The sequence below is a fragment of the Toxorhynchites rutilus genome, chromosome 3 (assembly GCF_029784135.1).
Source record: "Toxorhynchites rutilus septentrionalis strain SRP chromosome 3, ASM2978413v1, whole genome shotgun sequence".
Taxonomy (NCBI): Eukaryota; Metazoa; Arthropoda; class Insecta; order Diptera; family Culicidae; genus Toxorhynchites; species Toxorhynchites rutilus.
In genome coordinates, this window is record NC_073746.1 from 66,565,350 (window position 1) to 66,587,281 (window position 21,932).

A 21,932-nucleotide genomic window follows, 5' to 3' on the forward strand; every position below is an offset into this window, starting at 1 on the left:
AGCCGATCCATCCTCCAGTGACCTTCTGGCATAATGGGCTGATCCCAGGTTCGACCACATCACCTTCGCCACTTCTGGCAAGCACTTCGTACTGTACATCTCCCAGTTTACCATATGACTCGAAAGAAGAGCGGCTCCCTGGAGAATTTGATGTGGGTGATATATTCGTCGCCATCACTTATCTGGGGAACGTAAAGTATCCGGTCCCTTGCATTCGTTGAATTCTAGCATCAAGCACGTTTTGTCTTTCATTCTCAGATACGGTCGGTCTCGTCTGACGCTTCCGCACAAAAATGTCCATTTGGACCAGATTCTCCTTCATCATTTGACCGGTTGCTTCGATCTCCCGGCTTAATGAGCGGCAGAGAGAGGATACTGTAAATACCAGATTGGCTATATCTGGCGGACACAAAGTGCCTCAGAATGTCCAACTCCTTCGCTGTGGGGTGGAGCTGGCAGTATGAAAAACTCATCAAGTTACTTGACAGTGCTGCTACTGCGAATCAACAGCTTTGAATCATTTTGGTTGTAGGCTTAATAAACCTAACATTTAAGGAAAATTTGGTCCATTAAATTATCTTTTGTAGTTTTTGTTCATTTTATTAATGCATACGTTAACACTAACATCGATGGAAAATGGATTGGAATTTTCGAGCATTCCATTCGATAATTGGAAGAAAATTGTAGAATTTTAATCGTGCTTGCCAGACCTAAATGCTTTGACCGAGTGAGAGATTTTCATGCGTAAACAAAATCTAAACCACCGAAAAATCTCAACTGAGTGATTACAGGTCAGGTTTAATTGCTAGGACACATGTTAAGAGTTTCACGAATAAATGAGACTCTCTAAACTATGCGTTATGTTCACATAACGTATATACATAACGTTTTGTTTTTTGTGTCCCGCGATAGATCTTTGACCATATGGTTACTTTATGCAATGGCCATACCCGATTTTGTATGTGAACGAATTTGACTCTTTTTTTGACTTCCTGAGCCAGTCGGATAGCTGTTTCTGCGGAATCTACGTTTGTCAGCTATTCGTCCACGTAGTGTTACAGAATGATAGTGTTTTCGCTTCCGAGCATTTTCTTGACAATCTCTCAGCTTTTACATTCTGGGTGCGGCTTGGAGATCAACACGCATCGAAAGTCTCCAAAGAAATCGCTGACATGACCGGTTCGTTCCACGGGCTTGAATTTAGTGAAATATTTTTCGTTTAAAGTCGATTAGTTCTACACAGTGTTTCCGAAACTGCAGCAGAATAGAGAAGAGCGAACACTTTTGGTTTGGGCTCCCAAAGAATGCCCATTAGCATAGCTGCTACGTCCCAGACTATTTTTGGGTTCGTTCGTGCGGATTACGACAGCATTGGGAAATACCATACGTTTGATATAGGCATTTCCTTTTCCGTTTTCTCTTCAAACAGCTTTCGTTATTTTCTTTATCAATGTAGTCTAGTATTTTGGTGAACTACTCTGTGGCTCATGACTTTCTAAAGTATCGGATCTGCCGCATTTTATTTTCCAGTAATTGTTACTAAGGAACAGCTATAGGTTGGCATCAAGAAGACGAATATCACAGTATTCCCACAGTAGGCAATTCTCGAATGTACAAATCCCTGATCGATCTTCTTTGGGTACGAAGCAAGGACGATGCTCTAAGAGAATCCCCGGCACTTGGTGTATTCGAATGCCGAATGATACGAACAATACACGGAGTATGAAGAAGAAGGATGAACCACGAACTGGGACAACCCTATGACGAACCCAGCACCCAGAAAGTCGGCAGGGCATGATTGAATACGAATAGTGTGCATCCGTTAACTTTATTTGTTTACATTTATAATATCGGACCTTTCAAAAGTCACGCGAGAATTGTTGGATATAAACTACAAAATGAACTCAAGAGGCGAACCGTCGAAACATAACACATACGAGTAAACAGTTTGCAAATATTGGCCATCATTTTGTTTGCTTAGGATGCTGGCCGTATGTACTAATAATACTAACACATATTCTACACCTCTTCTCTAATCAGCAGCACTCAAATTTTGCCAAGGGGAAAAGGGATAATTTATTCGGAGGACACATACCCCATAATTGACACACTTTTCGCCGACACGACCGTTGAGGATACGGCCTTCGATGCCCTCTCTACTAACTCGGCAAAAAGGCGAGGAGGAGATGGTGTCTAATCATCACCATCTATTCTACGACGATACAACTGCTGTTCACTAGTTTCGTGTTATATTCTTTTTCTACGCACGTACCTGTAACCGCGACAGCGCATCGAAGATTGTCAATTAGCTGGCCAGCCCGCTGAATGATTGTATTAACTAATAGAGACGGAACCTAACCGAAAGCAATTGTCGATGAGGACGGAGTACAAAGTCTCGTGTGATGCAGGCTGCGCGAGCAACATCATGTCAAATGTTCATGGTTAATGACCTTTGCGCAGCTCAACGGTGAACCCCCAGTCGGGAAGGTGCGGATTGCATGATCAGAGACGATTTTGCATGCAGCCAACGTTACCGGTTTGCTCTTTTATGCTAAACAACATTGAAACAGTACAACCGATTTCCGAGAGAACTGCTAAAACGTTTTATAAGACACGCCTCATCTATTTTTTTTTCGGAAAAATGTCACCCTTCAGAACTAGGAGCCCACGTAAACACAGTCGAACCAAACCGGTAGGACGGAATTCTCACGAAAACAGCACGTGTCATGAATGTCGCATTTTCACAGACATTCTGCAACGTGTCCCAATATCAATAATATCGTGGGCGGTTGAGAAAATAAAATACAACCCGTGGGGATCGAAATGTCTGCGAAGCGAAGCGGTTCATCGAACCGAGGTACGCTTCGCTGCTGGAACGTTTGTGCGTTTGATTAAGAGCAGCCATAATATTGGACTAAATTTTCTGAAAAAAAAGCTTCCCTCACAGAGGGGTGCCCCAAAGTCAGGGATCACAGTCGTCCCTTCTGGGCCGAGATTTTCATGAATTTTTTATCCACTTCTTCACACCCACTTCATTGCGCCCAATTTCGCTCTATAGGCTACAAGTCTAGACGGGACGCGGAGTTAAAAACGATTGAATTTGATGTGGGATGTCATGGATCCCTGGGAGAAAAGTAAAGGGTGTGTCACATCAAATTGCATCACGGAAAAAACGCTGTAGAAATTTAATTTTTAGGAATTATATCTTCAGCTTTCGCTTATAATCAGATAAGAGTGTATAGATCACGTTGGCCATGCTTCACTGTCAATTTTTCGTAAATTTGGAAAAATGTCGTCGAACGAAAAAGAGCGTCGTGAATTAATCCTGTGCACTCATTTCGAGAATCCGGAGTTGTCACATCGGGACATCGGTAAGATGCTGGGAATCGTCCAATCCACGGTCAGCAGAGTACTAAAACTATACTTCGAGAACCTAACCATCGACCGGATGGTGAAGAACGGCAAAAATGGATGCTCCGTCAGTGAAAAAGATCACAAGCGCGTAGTTAAGCAGTTTAGACGTGATCCGAGAAGTTCGGTCCGGGATGTCGCCAATAAGCTGAATTTGTCAAGTTCATTCGTCCAGCGGACCAAGTAGCGGGAGGGTCTGCGTACATACAAGGTTCAGAAGGCTCCTAAACGCAACGAAAGGCAAAGCATGGTGGGGAAGACGCGAGCCCGGAAGTTGTACACCAAAATGCTGACGAAGCCGCATTGCCTGGTAATGGACGACGAAACCTACGTCAAAGCGGACTTTCGTCAGCTGCCGGGCCTGTTGTTCTTCTCCGCAGAGGACAAATTCAGTGTTCCGGAGGAGATTCGCAAGCAGAAACTATCCAAGTTTGCCAAAAAGTACATGGTGTAGCAAGCGATCTGCTCTTGCGGAAAGCGGAGCGCCCCCTTCGTGATGACCGGCACGGTAAACGGGCAGGTTTACCTTAAGGAGTGCCTACAGAAGCGCTTACTACCACTATTGAAGCAGCACGAGGGCCCGACCATCTTCTGGCCGGATCTCGTTTCGTGCCACTATTCAAAGGACGTGTTGGAGTGGTACGAAGCCAACGGGGTCACCTTCGTGCCAAAGGAAATGAACCCGCCCAGCGCGCCGGAGCTTCGCCCAATAGAGAAATATTGGGCGATTATGAAGCAGGCCCTCCGGAAGAACCCAAAAGTTGTCAAATCGGAGGCGGACTTCAAGAGAAAATGGATTTCTGTTCAAAAAAAAACTACAACCTGACTTTGTACAGAACCTTGTGGACGGGGTAAAGAGGAAGGTGCGAGCATACGGGCTTGGGCTCGAAGTATGAATAAAAAGAAAATGCCAACAGTTGTTTTTATTTTACTGTCTAAAATTTTCAAAAGGATCGGTCTACTGGGCGAATTTCTACAGCGTTTTTTCCGTGATGCAATTTGATGTGACACACCCTTTACTTCCTCCGTTGTCGGTTATGAGCCAGCCAAAAGCGTCAGTTTTTGCGCGGAACATACTCGAAATGATTGATGAGACCGCACCCGTTTAATATTTATCGACAGCTGACGGAATATCAGGACGTGCTTTTAAAATTTTGATTCGCTGGTTTTGCCAGCACGTATGAAGACATCAGTCATCATATCGGAGAGTTTGCTCTTGAATCCCTTTATCATCGGTTGCTGGCAAACATGACCTGACCTGGTGTTGACTGGCGTAGGAAATCGGAAGCGTTGTATGAAACAACATTTCCATAATTTTGGTGGAGGTGTACTGAATACATATTGAATAATTTATGTGAAAACTTTCTTGCAATTTGGGCTTAGTCCTATTACCCGAGTGGGGTTGATTTCTCTGCGTTCATGAGCGTGAAATTTGATTATTTTCTTTTCGTTACCAATGCTGAAGAAAGATGCATCTGTTTCGGGAGAAGAGTAAGTACATTATAGGTTCAATAAGATCCAGAACGCATTACCAACATTATATCAAACGAGGAAAATCATTCTGGCGTTGAAAGTTGAAAAAAATTTTGAAGCGCATGAAAAGTACCTATTTTGAAAGTTCCGCACCCCATTCTAGGTTACCGTCTCCGAAAAAGATTCATCATTAAGTTAATGTGCTGACCACGGTGAATCCGTTCCTGTTAGATCAATCGTTTCTAGAAACTGGATTTGAAAAATGCTTAGCTATTTAGACCAAGAAATGTTTAATGATTTAGACGAAGTTGCCGTGAAGTAGAGATGCCAACCATATTTTTGGAAGGGCTGGAAAAATTCTTTAAAAAACTGAAAAAGCTGGTAGCAACGATTTTTTTCTCAATTTTGTTTTTATATATATGCAATGAAAATAACGATATACAGTGATAGTGTCAGTAAGTAGCTTTTTTTTAATTTTCCTCATTCTGTTTGTGATCATAATTTTAATATTTTACTTTTGTTTTACATTCTGTGTCTTTTTTTTCTTCATTTGAAAGTCTTTCAGCCTCCTGGGTTGGTTCGTCTTATTCTCTAACTAACTTTACTTTATGCATATCTACATAATTTTTGAGAAAAAAAAACTATTGTCGTACCTTTTTTGTGATAAAATTTTACTCCAAAAGGAAGAAGCATCATTGCGTTTGATTACAGTGCAGTCAGTACAATCCTGGGGTGACATTGCGCATTTCAAAACGAGTGATTTTTGTTCGTTTCGATCACATTGAGTTAGCTTTGTTCATGAAGCCAAAAATTTTACATTTCTCCACGAGACAAATTTTGTACACTGAAAATATTGCCTTGAAAAAGATACATAATACTAAAATCAATTCGATTTGAGTTTGAATTTTCTCGAAACGAGTTACTCGTTTCGAAATGCGCAATGCCATCCCTGATTTCGGATTTCTCTAAACTCATTATCTATATCCCGAATATCATTTTGAACGCGAATACTTGGAACACTTTGTAGAAGGGTCAAATGCATTTTTGCCATCTAGAATCAACGAATGTCAATAAAAGAGAGGAAAATTAGTGGGAAAACACCATACTCGAACTTTTATGCATGTAGCTGATAGATAGATATAGATAGAGAAAGACGATAGACGTTATAAAGGATTTGGGAGGAAAGAATATGATTTTGGGGAGTAAAAACTTGGAAATGTAAAAACTGTAAAACTGGAAAATGTAAAACAAACTGTAACATTGTAGAAAAAACAAGATTTTTTGTCCTTAACTGTTTCGCTGGTGCAGAGTTTCTGTTTAACAGAAATAACACTGGGTGGTGATGGATGACGAAATCAGCATCATTTCATCATCATGCAACTTATAATACACATTTTCTAATTTTGTAGCATGCGTCGAGCAGGCTAACGTAGTTGAGAACCCGATTGTAACAATTATGGATAGATTTGTCGATTTTGTCCAATCCAAAACACAGTTGAAACCATTCTTGTTAAATGAGATGTTGCCGTCCGAAATTATCCGATGTAAACCCGATACAGTTTACATGAGGATGTTTTGAGTTTTGTTATAAGATGCGTATTGATGGAGGAGTTAGAAGAGTGTAGCTGTTCACCAAAACCCATTCAATCAACACTCAGCTTCAATTCATCCAAAAGTGAAATTGAGCAGGTAGGGAAAGTGAACATCGTCACTTTTGAGAAATCCTTGGAATCAACAATTTAATTGATGAGTTTTAAATATTTAGTTACACTGGTTGTGAGAAAATTGTGAGAAAAGCAATACACTTCAATCTAGGATAAATTATTCCTATAAGCTGAGTTTGATTTAATGAATTTAAATATTTGACGAGATTTTTAAACAGAGATTTTTAATGATATGATTTGTAGTTCTAAACCAACATTTCTATTATAAATGTAGCACTGCATAAGGACTGGACTGATTTTGCATAATGGACTGTTTTTGATTCAAATATTTGGCATGACGATCTTTTCGGTGAGGTGGCATGTGACTCTCATTATACTAAACGTTCATCACGAAAGATGTTGTTATGTGAAATTTGCGGTCACTACTTGTTCGTCCTATGCCATCAGATCAGATCAAAAATCATATCGCATCACAATTAACTTGACCTTACGTCACATCATAGGGGAAATGGCGCTTACGCCACATCACAGCAGAAATGGCGCTTACGCCACTACGTTTCCAAGCTTTTACGAGGTCATTATTTCACATTCCTGTAAAACTTCGCAGTTCTTTGGAAGGATTTGGTATTCTATAACGATCTAAAACAAAAAAAAAAAAAGAAAAATGACAACTTTGTCTCGCATACGTCACTTTGCGAGATTACGGTAGATAAGTTACGAGTCGTTGGATGATTTGGAACAGAAAGATTGAATTAATCATTAATTAAACGGATCGTTCGTTATCGAATTAAGAAAAAAAAAAATGTAACTTCGTAGATTAGCGTATTAAAAATGGCGAGTTTCGTTCCTATTAAAGAACATTTGCAGAATTCGTTACTTTTGTTTTTTTTTATTTGAAGAAAAAAAGCAGTCGAAGCACATCGTTTGCTTGTGGAAGCTTATGTTGAACATGCTCCAGCAGTGAAAACGTATGAGATATGGTTGAAAACTTTTTTAAGACGAGGAATTGCATGAGTTGTTGGATGTAAAAAAATGGCAGAAAATAAAGCTGTGAAGCCGGTGAAGGACACAATAATAACCCTCAATTGGCAAATATTATCGCACCCGCTGCATTCTATAGACCTGGTTCCGTCAGACCATCACCTTTTTGCTTCAATGAAACATATACTTGCAGAGCAACACTTCGCCGTATATAAAAATGTCGAAGAATCGGACATTCTCAACTCGCACACCTGGTAAAAAAAGGCCAAAAAACAAGCTGGATTACGCATGATTAAGGCTAGGAAAGCATGAAACTGCAACAAAAAGTAGAATATGGTAGCGAGAAACATTGTGCGGAAGCTATAGGGTCTTTCTGATTAAACGCTCACGTAATAAATAACAAAAACTTTTGTTTTACCGATTTTTATATTAAAAAACGAAAATAAAACTTATTTTAGGACATTTTCGATAACGCGTTTTAAACGGTGAACAAAATTCTTCACGCACAACTCTAACATTACGACTTCGATGCTGTTGAAAATCCGAGTTATTGCTTCTTTAAGTTCCTCCAAATTTTGTGGCTTATTAACATAGCAACGGTCCTTCACGCCCAGACGACGAGAAATGCTGAAATTCTTATCATAAGAGGACAACGTTTCATTAAGGCTCCAGTTGCTCGAGTAATACGATTTCACTTAAAATGCACGTTCTTGTAAATTGTACATCTTGACATTAAACCCATCCGATCAGACTGAACGAGTAGCCGAATATTATCGTCCCGAAGAGAGGAATGTAGTGTTACCATCGAGGGAGCGAAAAAAATATTTATAAGGAGCTATTCGATTTTTTCGCGTGAGCGTTCGATCTGAAAGACCCGGTACATATTTCTATGTCGTGGATGGCGAGACATATGTGAAGGTGAACTTTAAGTAGTTTCCGGGGAACTAATATGCTACTGCTCAGGACTAGTTCGATGTACCAGAAAACCTCAGGAAAAATAAATTGTCGAAAATTCCTAAGAAATTCATGATTCGATAAGCAGTGGAAGTGCGGAAGGCACGTCTTTCGTACAATGAATAGGTTTTTTTTTCAAAAGGATGCCCCTAAAACAACTTCTGAAGCCGCACAACGGACTTCAGATTTCCAGGTCACTATGCGACAAAAGGGGTTGGAGTGATATGGGGCAAATGATGTCTGCCTGCAATAAGCACCTAAGCTATCGTCCTGGTTGGGAAGCAACTGCATTTCTGCATTCTCTTCTCTTGCATAAGTTTGAAGCTAATTCGCGATCACATATGTACAGTGTTGATGCGCCACCAGAGTTTGGGACCTTCTTCTTCGTATGCATTAACTAGCGTCATTTATTAATACTTGGTCGAGATTTCTTAAGCCAAATAACACGCCTTGAATGTATTCCGAGGGGCAAGCTCTTGAATACGCATGACCACAGTGCGAGTCGAAGGAAATTTCTTTGACGAAAAATCCCCCGGCCAGAACGGGAATCGAACCCGAACACCCGGCATGATAATGTGAGACGCTAACCACTCGGCCACGGGTGCACAACAAGAGTTTGGGACCTACATTTTCTCTATAAGGCTTCAAAGCTCAAATGCAGTTTTGAATTGCTGAAGGTTGAATTTCTACTTGACCTATTTTCTTTAAATAAAATCATATAAGTTTCCTTCACCACTTATAAGTTCATAAGTCATAACTTTTATTTCAAAAGTGTGTTCATTCCACCTGAAAATTCACTATGATAGTTGTGCTCGTATTACATTTGTCATAATAAATTGAATCAAAGTCAGTTTATGCTGTTGCCTGTAAGCATGTAAGCATGCAATCGAAACTGAAAGATCGCACAGAAAGTAGAATAATTTCTGATAAAAGAAAATGGCTAGCAAATAAGTAATATTTCTCAACAAAATATGTCATATTTATCAATTATTTTCCTGAGTGTAGGAACAACGGAAACCGGAGCTATACAGTAATGTGTGACAGACAATTGTTTCTTTAACGACTACAGAGCAATGACACAACCTGTCTGCATGAAGCAAACATGGTGGTGAAATATAAAATTGAAATTATGAATGAAAATTAGCGTATAGAATATATTTTCTACATAATATCGTAATTTGTTTTCGCCAAGTTTTGAAAAATGTTGTTTTGAATAGTATCTAACGAAGATTTTGTATTTCAATATTTTTTTTTAGTCCTGAAAGTAGCGAAAAAGTATGTAATTTCGACCAGTACATTGCATCCCGCATCAAAGTCAATGGAACTGTGTCGGTAAGAGTAAGATGGATATGCGAATGATTTAACACGTTCATCGCCCAAAGCGGCTTTTCTAAGTTTCTTGCGGAGCCCAACTTGCGGATAAATTATTAAATGAAGATCAAACTTAGTTTGTAGACAACTTTTACATGATCTAGCAATATTTTATTTAATTTGACGATGAATTGACAACAATAACTCATGCCGAAGTCATATTATATAGGTTTTGCAAAAAGCTGCCATACAAACCATCCGCACTATAAATTAATAAAAAGTATAGTATAAATATTATGATAATATGGTTTTAATTTTATTATTTTTCTACATATACTGTAGTTACAACTAGGTGCCTATTCTATCAAATTCCTTTTAAAAATCCTATTCAATTTGAACGAGGAAAGTGTCATCCATATCTGGGTGACGGGGCGTCGAAAGTTTTAAATGTTTAACTGTTGAGTTTTATATTTATGACGATCATCACCTCTTCATTTGCAGTTTCGGGAGTATAACAAAAGTTTCCATCATTGGAGCGGTTATGAATGGAATCGATTAACCAAATTACCTGGATTTTTGTTCGATTGAAAAAAAGAGCAATTTTCAAGCTAATGTTGATGAAAAGTGGCAAAATACCGTTTTGTCTCCTATTCCGAACAGTCTCAAATTCCGAACACTTCATTTTTGAATGTAAATTTACTGAACTTTTATGTTAAAAAGAATGGAATAATGAAAACCCTGACAATGTTTGGGGTATAGGCTTCATTTTAACATCATTTACAGGTATCGATACGGCCTATAATTTATAATAATAAGCATTTTCGAAAAAGTGACAATCAATGATAAAATGTTAGCGTTAGCAAGTTCTGTAGAAAAATCAAGCATTGTTAATTTTTCAGTTTTTGTAGTTCTTTCAACTATTTTGTTTGCTGTTCTCATGTTAAGTGCTAGAAAAGGTATGAATCTATAATAAATGGTTGAAAAAAAATGATATTTTATGCAGAAATCTTCATCAAAATTAGTATTGAAGAAGTGTTCGGAAAATGAATCAAATTTCCACGCATGATTCAAATTCCGAACACTTCATTTTTTAATGAAAATTTACTGAACTTTATTGTAAATAGTTGAATAATAAAAACCCTGGCATTCTTTGGGCTTCATTCTAACATCATTTACAGTTATGGATACAGCCTATAATTTATAATACCAAGCATTTGCAAAAAATGTGACTGTAAAAAGCAGTGATAAAATGTTTGCGTTAGTAAATTCCGCACAAAACAAGCATCGTGAATTTACCAGTTTTCGTAGATGTTTTATCTATTTTGTTTGCTGCTTTCATGTTAGGTGCTATAAAAGGTTAGAATCTACTATAAATGGATGAAATCTTCATTAAAATTAGCATTCAAATAGTGTTCGGAATTTGAATCATGTTTCGACGCATGCTTCGAATTCTGAACAGAAAAGGTTTGAACACACTGTTTTCAGGCAAATACAACAATAGTTCACAAATTGGGGTACAATCCAAAAATATATCCAAAAATCAGAGAAGTGATAACCGTAACCGTTGATCCGAAAAATAAATTGTCACCCATTTTCCAAAAATGACTTTTTTAAATTCATATCTTTAGAACTACCGGACCGATTTAGATGATCCACATATTAAATTGAAGTAATTTCTTTGAAAACATATTAGACTTGCACAAAAATTGGATTTCCCATGTTCCCTCCCATCCATTGGAATTTTAGACAAAAGTGTTCGGAATATGAGACAAATGTGATTAAACATTTTTGTGGTTTTTCACCATGAATATGTATTGAAGCCCAATGAAAATGAAGGCTCTATTGAATCCAAAAATCAAATTAATTTCCCGAAAAAGTACAATTTTGAGTAATGAGACACTGTTTAATGACCATCAAAGTTTAAGTGTTCGGAATTTGAGACAAAACGGTAGTCAAGGTATCTTATTTGGAGATATTATAGAAAAGATGGCAGGATTGGCAGTATTACTGTAGAAAAAAGGGGGGATATTCAATGAGAAGTTCATAAATTCATCAGAAAAGTTGACGAATAATTTTTCTCCTTTTCTCTTTGATACACAAAACTTACAAATTACTTATGAAATTCTTCTTAGAAAAATGATCATTTTTGTGCGTCCGAATTCTAAATTAAACATACATCAACAGATTCTTGATGGGAGTTTTTTTTTCTTCCTATTTTTACACAATATTTTTACATCATTTCTTTAGCGAGTCATAGACAAGATGGTTTAAACCGGAGCAACATGAAAGTCGCAAAATAGGCTAGCTATTTGGTTTCAGTATGTTGAATACCGGCAATGTTTTCGTTTAATTTTTGAACGAATTCCGTTTTGAGTTTTGTATATGTGAAAGTTAGGATAGAATATACTGTGTGGAATTTTGTGTAATAATCCGAAAATTTGTGGATATTTTTTGTTTTTTTAACTATTTAATAGCTTGTATATTGTTCCAACAATATTCAAAAGAAAACCTGACCAATGTTGAATATATGATTTCTTCATCTGAATTACCCAATCTTATCCGCAAATATCCGCAGTCGCTGAACTTGACGAGAAGAAGAAAAGACTGCTACTTAAAATAATACATTAAAAAAACAAAGGAAACAAGAGAGAAATAAACTCACTTTGGTGTGGGGAATTTGTCCAGACTTTTCTTGCTGCTTTTCCTGCGCCGCAGTATCCGCTTTCCTGTTGCCTTGACTTTCATCTCCAGGGAGCCACTGCAGTGAGTGCTGCCGATCTTACAGCGATTCTTGGGGAAGCACTTTCTAATCGTTTCTGCACCGGGATCGCAATTTTTGTCGATTCCGGTGGCGATCGGGTTTGTTAATTGTTGCGAGTTTGAGGCAAGATTTATGTTGTAGAATTTCATGAAACCGTTTGCGTTCGTTTGACGGCGGCGTCGATCGTTTCGTTAATGGTACGTGAAAAAAGATTCAAAATAGCGAGGAATCATTAGAGCGAAACTTTGTACTAAATATCTTTGTCTTCCACTACTTGTTTTACTATCGTTATGATAGGGCAATATGCTTTAGCTGCCTTTTCACTAAAGGATCATTCACTAAAACAAAAAAAAAACGCTATTCACTACAATTTTTTTTGCTGGAAAATTTCACTTGCTTTGCACTGTTGTTGGAATGCTTTTCGTGCTTCTACAGGATTTTAAATTGACTAGAACTAGCACTACGTCTACAGCTTGACTTCGGACTCCGGGCTCTGAATCGGTGGTTCAGTTTCACTAGTCATGCATGCATATTATCAGCACTCCTAGGGAATTACAAGTGCCAGGCGCGCTTTCCAACGGCTTCTCTCATAGAGACCCAAGAGATGGACTTCACCATGCATACAAACACTCGTTGGTGTCTCCACTCCTGACGGGTTGGTGTTTTTTTTGTTTTCGTTACTTGTGGCACTCTCGCGTCCGTCTGTCCGTCCGTCCGGCAATTGCAATCTATTTAAAAGATCTGGTTTCCAAAGCACGTTCGCGAAATTATCACGCGTCGTCTCTTGCGCTACCGGACTGCGCAGCAAAGTCCTCGTAAAACTTGGATAAGCAGCTACTTTTGCTGCTACTGGTACTCTATCAGTACGAATATTTTTATTACCACTACTACTACTACAACTATTACTACTTCTGGAACTGGATCGAAATAGCACGCCGAGTTCTGGAGTTGCGCTCTCTTCCACAAATCGGTTGTGGACAGGCCGCAATTCGAGTAGAAGGTGAAATATAACACTCGCTAGTGCCGCTGGACCGTTGCGTCCCGAACTAGATGCAGTTGAGAATTGAAAGGGTTTTCCGCTCCTTTATCTCTTTTTAAACCTCGAGATTCCCAATCGCTCGGACACGCGCGGTGCTCCGTCCGGAGGATGTATGAGTAAAAATAATGACTTATTCGTATTTCGAAATCACGATTGAGAATTTGTTTTAGGAATCTCAACCCTATTTTTCGAAACAATTAGCATTTTTATAATTCGATACTTTGATACATAAGATTCAGTAGATACATTTTGCTTATCAAATAAATGAGCATCAACGTTATGAAAATCAATAACATTGCAGTGAGAATATTGTCAATTTTTGAATGAATTTCCGTAATAATTGTAGGAAGCCGACGTTTTCAAAGAGTACAAAACATCACATGACACACTTTACATCTAATCAGTTACTTGTGAACTGGGACCGACGAGAGAACCTATTTCGTATAGGATTCATTAAATGTATTTTTATTTCAATTCATTCATTCTAGGCCGTAGGCCATACCTACGCTTACAAATTCAATCTTTTAGTTGTGCAGAGATCTCATGAGTTTTAGCATATCGAAATACTTTCTCAGTGATCCAGTAATAGTAAGAGAACTGTATTGAGTCACAGAGAAAATCGTCCTCCTCCTATGTTTAAATAGTGAGCTAGGAATAACAAAACATGGAAATCATAACTCATACTAAGAGCATCTATAGTTCTCCACTGCAAAGACAGTACTTCGATATTGGAATAGGTTCTTAAAAATCATTATGTTGCATAAAAAACCAAGTTTAAAACTTGTTGCAAAAAATATAAAATCGGCCACCCTGGTTCATTATTCATTTGTTAGCATGTATTTGTGAGACCGATTCAGTGTTGTATGCATGGATGCCTGGTAATTTTTCAAGATGTCTTCACATGGTGCGGAAAAATGTCTTCAAATGTCTTCACCATTACATTGAAGAAAACTAAAAATCATAACTTAATTTTGAACAATATTTGATAGATTATTCAATATTTATTCTGATCGATATTGTTATGTAGCACGTTTCATTAAACTTACCTTGAGGTTTTGAAGTTTATTTCAATAAATGTGAACAAAGAATATATTGTGCAAGAGCGAACTAAATTTTATGAGTTTAGAAACGACAATCGACTTGATAAACCGTTACTTGAGTGAATATCGGTCCAATTTTCCCACAAAGACGGAACTGTGATAAGTGTTCTATTGAGGTGGGCTGCACGAAGCTTCAAATGCCAAAAAATAGAATGGATTACTCTCATTTGCCAAACAAATTTTATAAATATAGGATAATATTATAAATATAGCACCCCCTAAGCGAGAATGGTAGTTAAGAGTTCGGCTCCTTTAAACCTATGTAACTGAGCCTGTAGAAATAAATGACTTAAATAAAAAAAAAGCGAGAATGGATTTATCTGGACCGTGCTTTTTTTTTATCTGTATTATAGTGATTTTCAACTCATTTTGGCTGGTTCGTCACTTGTACTTTCATTTTTGGAAGAATGTCGGGAGTGAGAATTGAACTCGTGACCTTCAGCATGAGAGGCATGGATGTTACCACTACGCCAGATCGCCTCCTCTGGACCGTGCTCTTAAAATTTAAGATAACAACTACGTCAGTACGTAGATTAGTTAACCCTCAGCCATCTGTAATCGTTCTGCATTTTACATACTGAATAACAAAAGCGCTACGAATTTTATTTTTGTAAGGCGCCCAAATTCTAAATTTCCAATCATACGGTGTTAAATGGCCCTGCAGAAGTATAATATATATATGAGTCTAAAACGCGTCGGCCGGGCAATTTGACCCGCCTGATTTTCTCGTAAACCAGCAAGAATATAAATGCAATGGATATAGGCAATTGTGCTAGTCAATGATAGAATCCTACCATGTAAGTTTTACATTTGTAATATGCTTTAAAAAAATAAGAAAAATAATTTTCTTTGGAAGCGCTTTTCGATGTAATTTTCTACATCATTTCTATAAGGTTATTGTTGCTTGAAACCGATTCAGAGGCGATAATTGTGGGTCATATTTATTGAGTCGAGTTCCCAGTGAATATCTCAGATGAATAAAATGGTAAGAAAGGATTCATTTCCTTCTCAATTTGATATTTTCCGCATCAGCTTACCATCGGGCAGTATGGCATACCCTTAATTGGGGCAATTTGCTCGTTTTCGGCCGTAAACATTCTCACGAGAGAAATAGCTTGTATGTGAGGGATGCCAGATGATTTTTTCAAATATTTCTGCATGGCACGAATAAATGTCTTCGAATGTAATCATAATGAACAAAAATGAGCAAATCATCACGATATTTCGAACATGATGTTCGATAAATCACACAAACAATTGTTTCCCCATACTTGGAAATGACCTCATTATGTTTTCACAAACATTAATTGACTTCACAAAATTAAATGTCTTCAAAACGAAAATATGTCTTCACATCTGGCATCTATATTATGTGCTCAGAGAATGCAGGGAAACAAGAGCGCGGACTGGAACATTAACGCACGAATACTGGGAGAACACGCTCACCGGAGGAACGGTTTCTTCTCTTCGCTGGTGGGCATGAAGGGAATAGATTGATGGAATCTCTCATTCATATAAGCTGTTTCTCTGAGGTGTATAGTCTCTGAGAGAAACAACTCATGGGTTCTACTGAACCGATTTATGTTTAAAATATATGAATACAATCTGCAGGAATCTTTCTATCGCATGAACCTCTAAACAAAAAATATTTTTTAAATTTTACTATTCTTAAAAAATCGGGAAACGTAAGAAAAAACTTTTTAAACCGCATTTTGTTTTTCAAACGGCTGCCATTTTGTCAAAAAAGATGTTTTTGACTTATCCGAGGTTCATGCGATAGCGGCTTCTTTACTGATTCAGAATCTGTTCGATTTTTTTGTTTCAGATAACCAGGAGAGCTGGAATCGTGTACTCCATGGCACAACTTTTTTTTGAACCCTCTCATTTCATTAGCTTGTAACTATTCTAGTTATAAATATTTGTTCTCCGTTCAATTTTTGTTTTACTCTTGAAAGATAGATGAACAAATAATTATATAATGGATAGTAAACATATTCAATGTTTTATTTTTACGGAGCTCGAAAATACGTCCGAAATTTGTGTCTCTACACTAGAATACCCCCTTAGGACTAGAACTTTCATTTTATTTGCACATTTGACTAGGTGTTTCTGTGCTTTCGCATGGAGTGGTCATGAAAAATCTAGTCTATTATTCTCACGAAAAGATGGATCAAATATCTTCAGTTGTTTTTACAAAGCCACTCAATGCCATCAGTTCTTTTCAGGACCACCAACAAATTCGAAAGAGTTGAATTTTATATTAATAACAATTCCATACTTATATTGATCCACCCACGCACAAACAAGAAAAACTTTCAGTAATCTTTCAAAAAATTAATTCATTCATTCACTGAGAACTGATTCAGATACAATTTCAAACGAATGATTACTGAGCGGTTATGACACAGATATAACCTACTTCTAGTTTTCCAAATCGGACGTTAAGGTTACTATCTTACGAACGCCGAATCTTCGAGCAAGATCGTGAAACTACCCTAATCATCTGATCTCAATGTCAATGGTAATTTGCGGCATCAACAGGTCGCTAACAACAGAGAGCAACATATCACAAATATTGGGTCACTGAAAACAGCATTGGAGCTCGAATGCAAGAAAATTGCTAGCACATACACTGATTTTTTTTTCAATTTATGCCATGATGATTTGAGGCACACAGGATTCCAAAAGTTATCAAAAATCAACTGTGTGAATGTGAATGTGTAATCCCGCACGATCTCACTGTGGATCTCAGTTTGTTATTGTTTTATCAATCATTTTTGAAAAGCTTCTGAAAGAATAAGGAACCATCTATAAACTGTAGCACGGTACTGATTTCGACATATGGAAGCCCCTCGATTCTTAAATTTGAAGTCAGATCCAACACAATCTCGTATGTGTGGATCTGAGTTCCTCCCTTCTGTATTTGTTTCAAAAACCAAAATTATCTAAATTAACCTGAAAGAGTCGGCAAATAATGCATACCATTGCTGCATTGTTTGCTATAACCATTTCACAGTTCAAAAGTTTCAAAAGGAAAATCTGAATGTGGATAAGTTCGACTTTGACTCACTGTACAAGATTTGTGAAACATTTGTGACCAAAAGATGAAAAACATTATAAAATATTATATGATCACGAGATGTATCAGTTCTCGTACAAATGTGGTTCTTATATGATTTAAAATTTACTGATGTAGGACTACGTATTTCAGTAAGGGTGACCGATCAGAGATCATGTCACGTTTTTATGAAATAGTTTCAACATTAATAACTATTTTTTCGATTTGCATATTAAGGTAGTAGTCCGGTGTGATGGGTTCAAAAAATCGATTTTTTTTACATTTTTCGGAAGAAAAACATTCTAAAAATATACTTAAAAAATTTCATACCGATATTTTTAATATTTTTGAAGTTATAGCTAATATAAGAGAGCGCGCCGTAGTGTGTATGAAAGCGTGTGACAAAACTTTGAACGCGTTTTTCTCAAAACCATGTTTTCGAAATTTCGGGGAAGCACTGATTTGGCTAAAAATTTTACCCGTTTTTCTAGACACACATATCTAAATACGTTACTTTTACAACGTTTATTTTTTTAATAATAAACAATTTAATTAAAAAATTTATCAAAAAAAATAAATTATATTTTGAGAACTGTGTTTCACGAGTCCGCCATTTTGTTTTAGTTTTTTTTTGTTTTATGTATGTTATAAGTTAGTTCATTAAAATAAAGTCTGCAGAATAATAATCTTTTTGAATTTTTTATTTCAGATGACTTCGGAAGACTGTGTGCTTCACCGAACCAGCTCATCTTCTTTCCAAGGAATCCACTCTGACGTCAAATATTAAAAACAAGTGTATGTAAAATAAAATACAATTTTTTTTTCTATATTTTAAAACACTAATAAAGCATGTAAAAATTTTAAAACGATCGCATTTTATTTTCTTGTTGAAAAAACAAGAAGTGGGTTATATGTGTGATATAACCGCAAGGTATACGTAGGACTACCGTTGGCTCGGTAATCTTTTATTCGAAATTGCATCTAAATCAATTTTTAATGCATGAAAGAATATTTTGAAAAATTGCTGAAAGTTTTTGTTGTTAGTGTGTGGGTGGATGAGTATAAGTATGGAATTGTTATTAACATAAAATTCAATGAATGATACATGATTCATTTTTGTTTTCGTGAGAATTACACGAGATTTTTCATGATCACTCCATGTGCAGAATAGAAAATGAGAGCGCCATTATAGAGTCTTATAACCTTTCAAAAAATTCATTTCGTTTTCATCGTGATGTAGCAATTTTTCATGACTGTTCCATGCGAAAGCAGAACAGAAATTGATGCTATTGGATTGCATCACAGGAACACCAAGTCAAATGCGTAAATGTGTGCGAATATTCCTTCGCTCGGACGCATTCACACGCAAACAATTTTTCTTAATGTTCCATGCGAAAGCAGAACAGAAACTGATGCGAGTGAGAGTACTCACGCCTTGCATGTGTCCGCTATGATCTCCAGGCGCCTAGATTTTGCGTCCGTGTTTCGGAACACATTGCGATCACCAATCATCATCAATGTGCTAGATTGTTATGATTTCAATAGCTTGTTTTCAAAGCAATTTTTAAGCTATTGAAACGATTTTTTGGACCAATAAGTGATAATCATATAATTCGTTGACATTTTATCTTTCGAATGAAGTGATTATTATACCACTCCATTCAGCCGGTAAAGAGGTATTAACGTTCAAAACCTTGCAGTCCAGCGTCACTCTCTCGGTTCCGAAACTTTGAACTTACACCCCGGTACAGAAATGAAAGACGTAGTCCTACATCAAAAAATTATAAAAAAACATCGAAATTTCGGTCGTCACACCGGGCTACTACCTTAATCGAATCGAAAATGATTCCGTAGCCCGTATATGGCTCGCATTGATGAAAACTGGCAGCGTTCCTATTTTATCATACATTTGATCTGCGCATTGCTGTGCTCACCTTACCGCTGCTATCAATAACGAGCGGCTAATGTAGCGACAAGGCATAATTTGCGGAGACGAATGAATGAAGATGTAGAGTCTCCGTTAGAGAAGAAAATAATAAGAAGGGAAGGCATAATTTCCATATTTCTATTCAGAATAATCAATCAACCATCTTCAATTCAAGTGTTTCTAGAAAATCACGTAAACCATCGACTACTTTCAGGTTGGTGGCCTATCTTCTAAAAAGTGTTTCTTTCTAAATATTCAATGATTTTTTAAATAATTCGAATCGATGATTACCATCAGTTTTACGGGTTGCAGTGGCTTGACTGCTTTGAACTATTTCGTGCACCCTGCTAGTGTCGGAAGATATTGAAGTATCCATCTACAGATGTTGTTCCTGATGTGCTGCGCAAGCTCTCGGCTAACTTGCAGTATGTTCGTTCGCCTGATTGGCAGTTTTTTTTGTCAATAGCGCCCTCATCACTGCCTTCACAGATTTGATCATACGCCTCCGGTGTCACCCCACGTGTACTGCCGGAATGTTGAAATATGACTCGATATTTCCTTCGAATAGACCTGCGATTGAGCGTCTGCTCTGGTATACATATTGTAGCTTTTCTCCGTGAAGAGATAGCTCGAAGGTCTTCACTGCCCGGTGAACATAGGTCATCGTTCGGATTAACTGTTCAACGTTGATTATTTTCTCAGTCGTAAGGTGTACGGCCACCATGTGAAGCTCTTCACTGGATCGAAAGAAGGTTGTTCCATTTAGAGGCATCTTCGGCCACGTTGAGATTCAAGGGAACAAAGCGTCCCCGCCGACGTTGATCAACGAGAAAATTTCATCGGTCTAAAAAGAAGCATTGTACGACTTCCTCAATTAGGCTACGCAACGCTTTGCATCCGTGAGCGAGCGGATTTCGACCTCGTCAATCTCCTGTGAAAAGTAACTTTCGAGGAAACAACGAGGTATCACCTGTGTACTCGCTGTGGGTTTATTATCTTCAACTCTTCCACTGGGATATCTTTAGGATGTACTGCTTCTCTGTTTCTGTTCGCAGTTCTTCATTTGTTCGTTCACCTTTTTGCGCATTTCGGGATTTTTAGCCAGCGTATTATCAAAGCCTTTCAGCTGAGCACCGTTGAAAAGTTATCTGGGAGCTTTACATAGCTTGTTCGGAAGGGTAAACTCGTCTACATAAGACGATGACGATGTGAGCGATGACATCAAATATATCTACCACACTAAGTTCCCGAATAAGGTTCTTCTGTGGCTGACGATCAGTGAGGAATGAGGGTCCAAGCCAGTGTTTTTGACGTAGGACTACGTCTTTAATTTCTATACCGGGGTGTAAAATCAAAGTTTCGAAAACGGAAGCGTTACGCCGGAGACCGAGATTTTGAGCGTTAATAGCTCCTAAACAACTGAACGAAATGGTATGATAAACACTTTATTCGAAAGATAAAATGTCTACGCGTTATATACTTGTTACTATTTGATCCAGAAACTTGTTTCAATAGCCCTAGAATTGCTTTCAAAACAGGTTATTGAAATCACCAATTGGTATATGAGCGAGTGCCGCTCGGAAATCCACTCAATTTGAACAGCGATTGAGGTACCTTCGCAGGAATGAATGGATGTTTCCCTAACACAGACATAAAAACCATGGAGCCTGGGGAAATTGGCATTGCAAATGAGATGCAAGCTGTGAGTACTTTCGTATTCGCTTGCGTTTTGGCAAACCGGAATATGTTTTCCCAACAGAGATTCCGAAACCAATAAGTTGGGAAAATCGGCATTCCAGATCTCGACAGTACTTTTTATACCCCCATGCATTTTTACACTCCGGAATGCGTTTTGCTATCACGGTCTACAAAAGCGGGTACAAATGCAACGCTTTGGCTCGGTTATTCAAGACTGCATGCCCCTTCATGTCGCCAGCTCACTGAACTTCTACGCATACCGTTTGATGATTAGGCAAAATGTTGATAACCATTTGCTGCGATAACCACTACCATAATGCATGAATTGACCTAAATTGGGATTTGTTTGCAATTCGTGAATTGTTTCATTCATTCACTAGTTTAATCAATAATTTAATCGCATCGGCGATATCGTACCCAATGAGGAACATTCGAAGTGCGTTTATTGCTAATTGAAAAAACACAAATGATTACTAAGCCAACGGCAGTCCTACGACAACCTTGCGGCTATGTCATAGGTATAACCCATCCATAGTTTTTCTTCGGTGTTACGGT

The 21,932-nt window shown here is 37.8% G+C and overlaps 1 protein-coding gene across 5 annotated transcripts in view; it reads right to left on the bottom strand.

Moving 5' to 3' along the window:
* LOC129780073 (P protein) overlaps window positions 1-21,932 on the bottom strand; it is a 248,822-nt gene that overhangs the window by 102,496 nt on the left and 124,394 nt on the right. For 2 of the 5 annotated variants that reach the window (XM_055787979.1, XM_055787981.1), the window contains one exon: window positions 12,457-12,610. The exons of 1 other annotated variant lie outside the window; for it this stretch is intronic. In XM_055787979.1, the coding sequence (XP_055643954.1) occupies window positions 12,457-12,610 (154 nt within the window). Of the gene's footprint in view, window positions 1-12,456; window positions 13,616-21,932 lie in introns of those variants that run through there. 2 more of the 5 variants (XM_055787978.1, XM_055787977.1) reach the window with 2 other exon arrangements.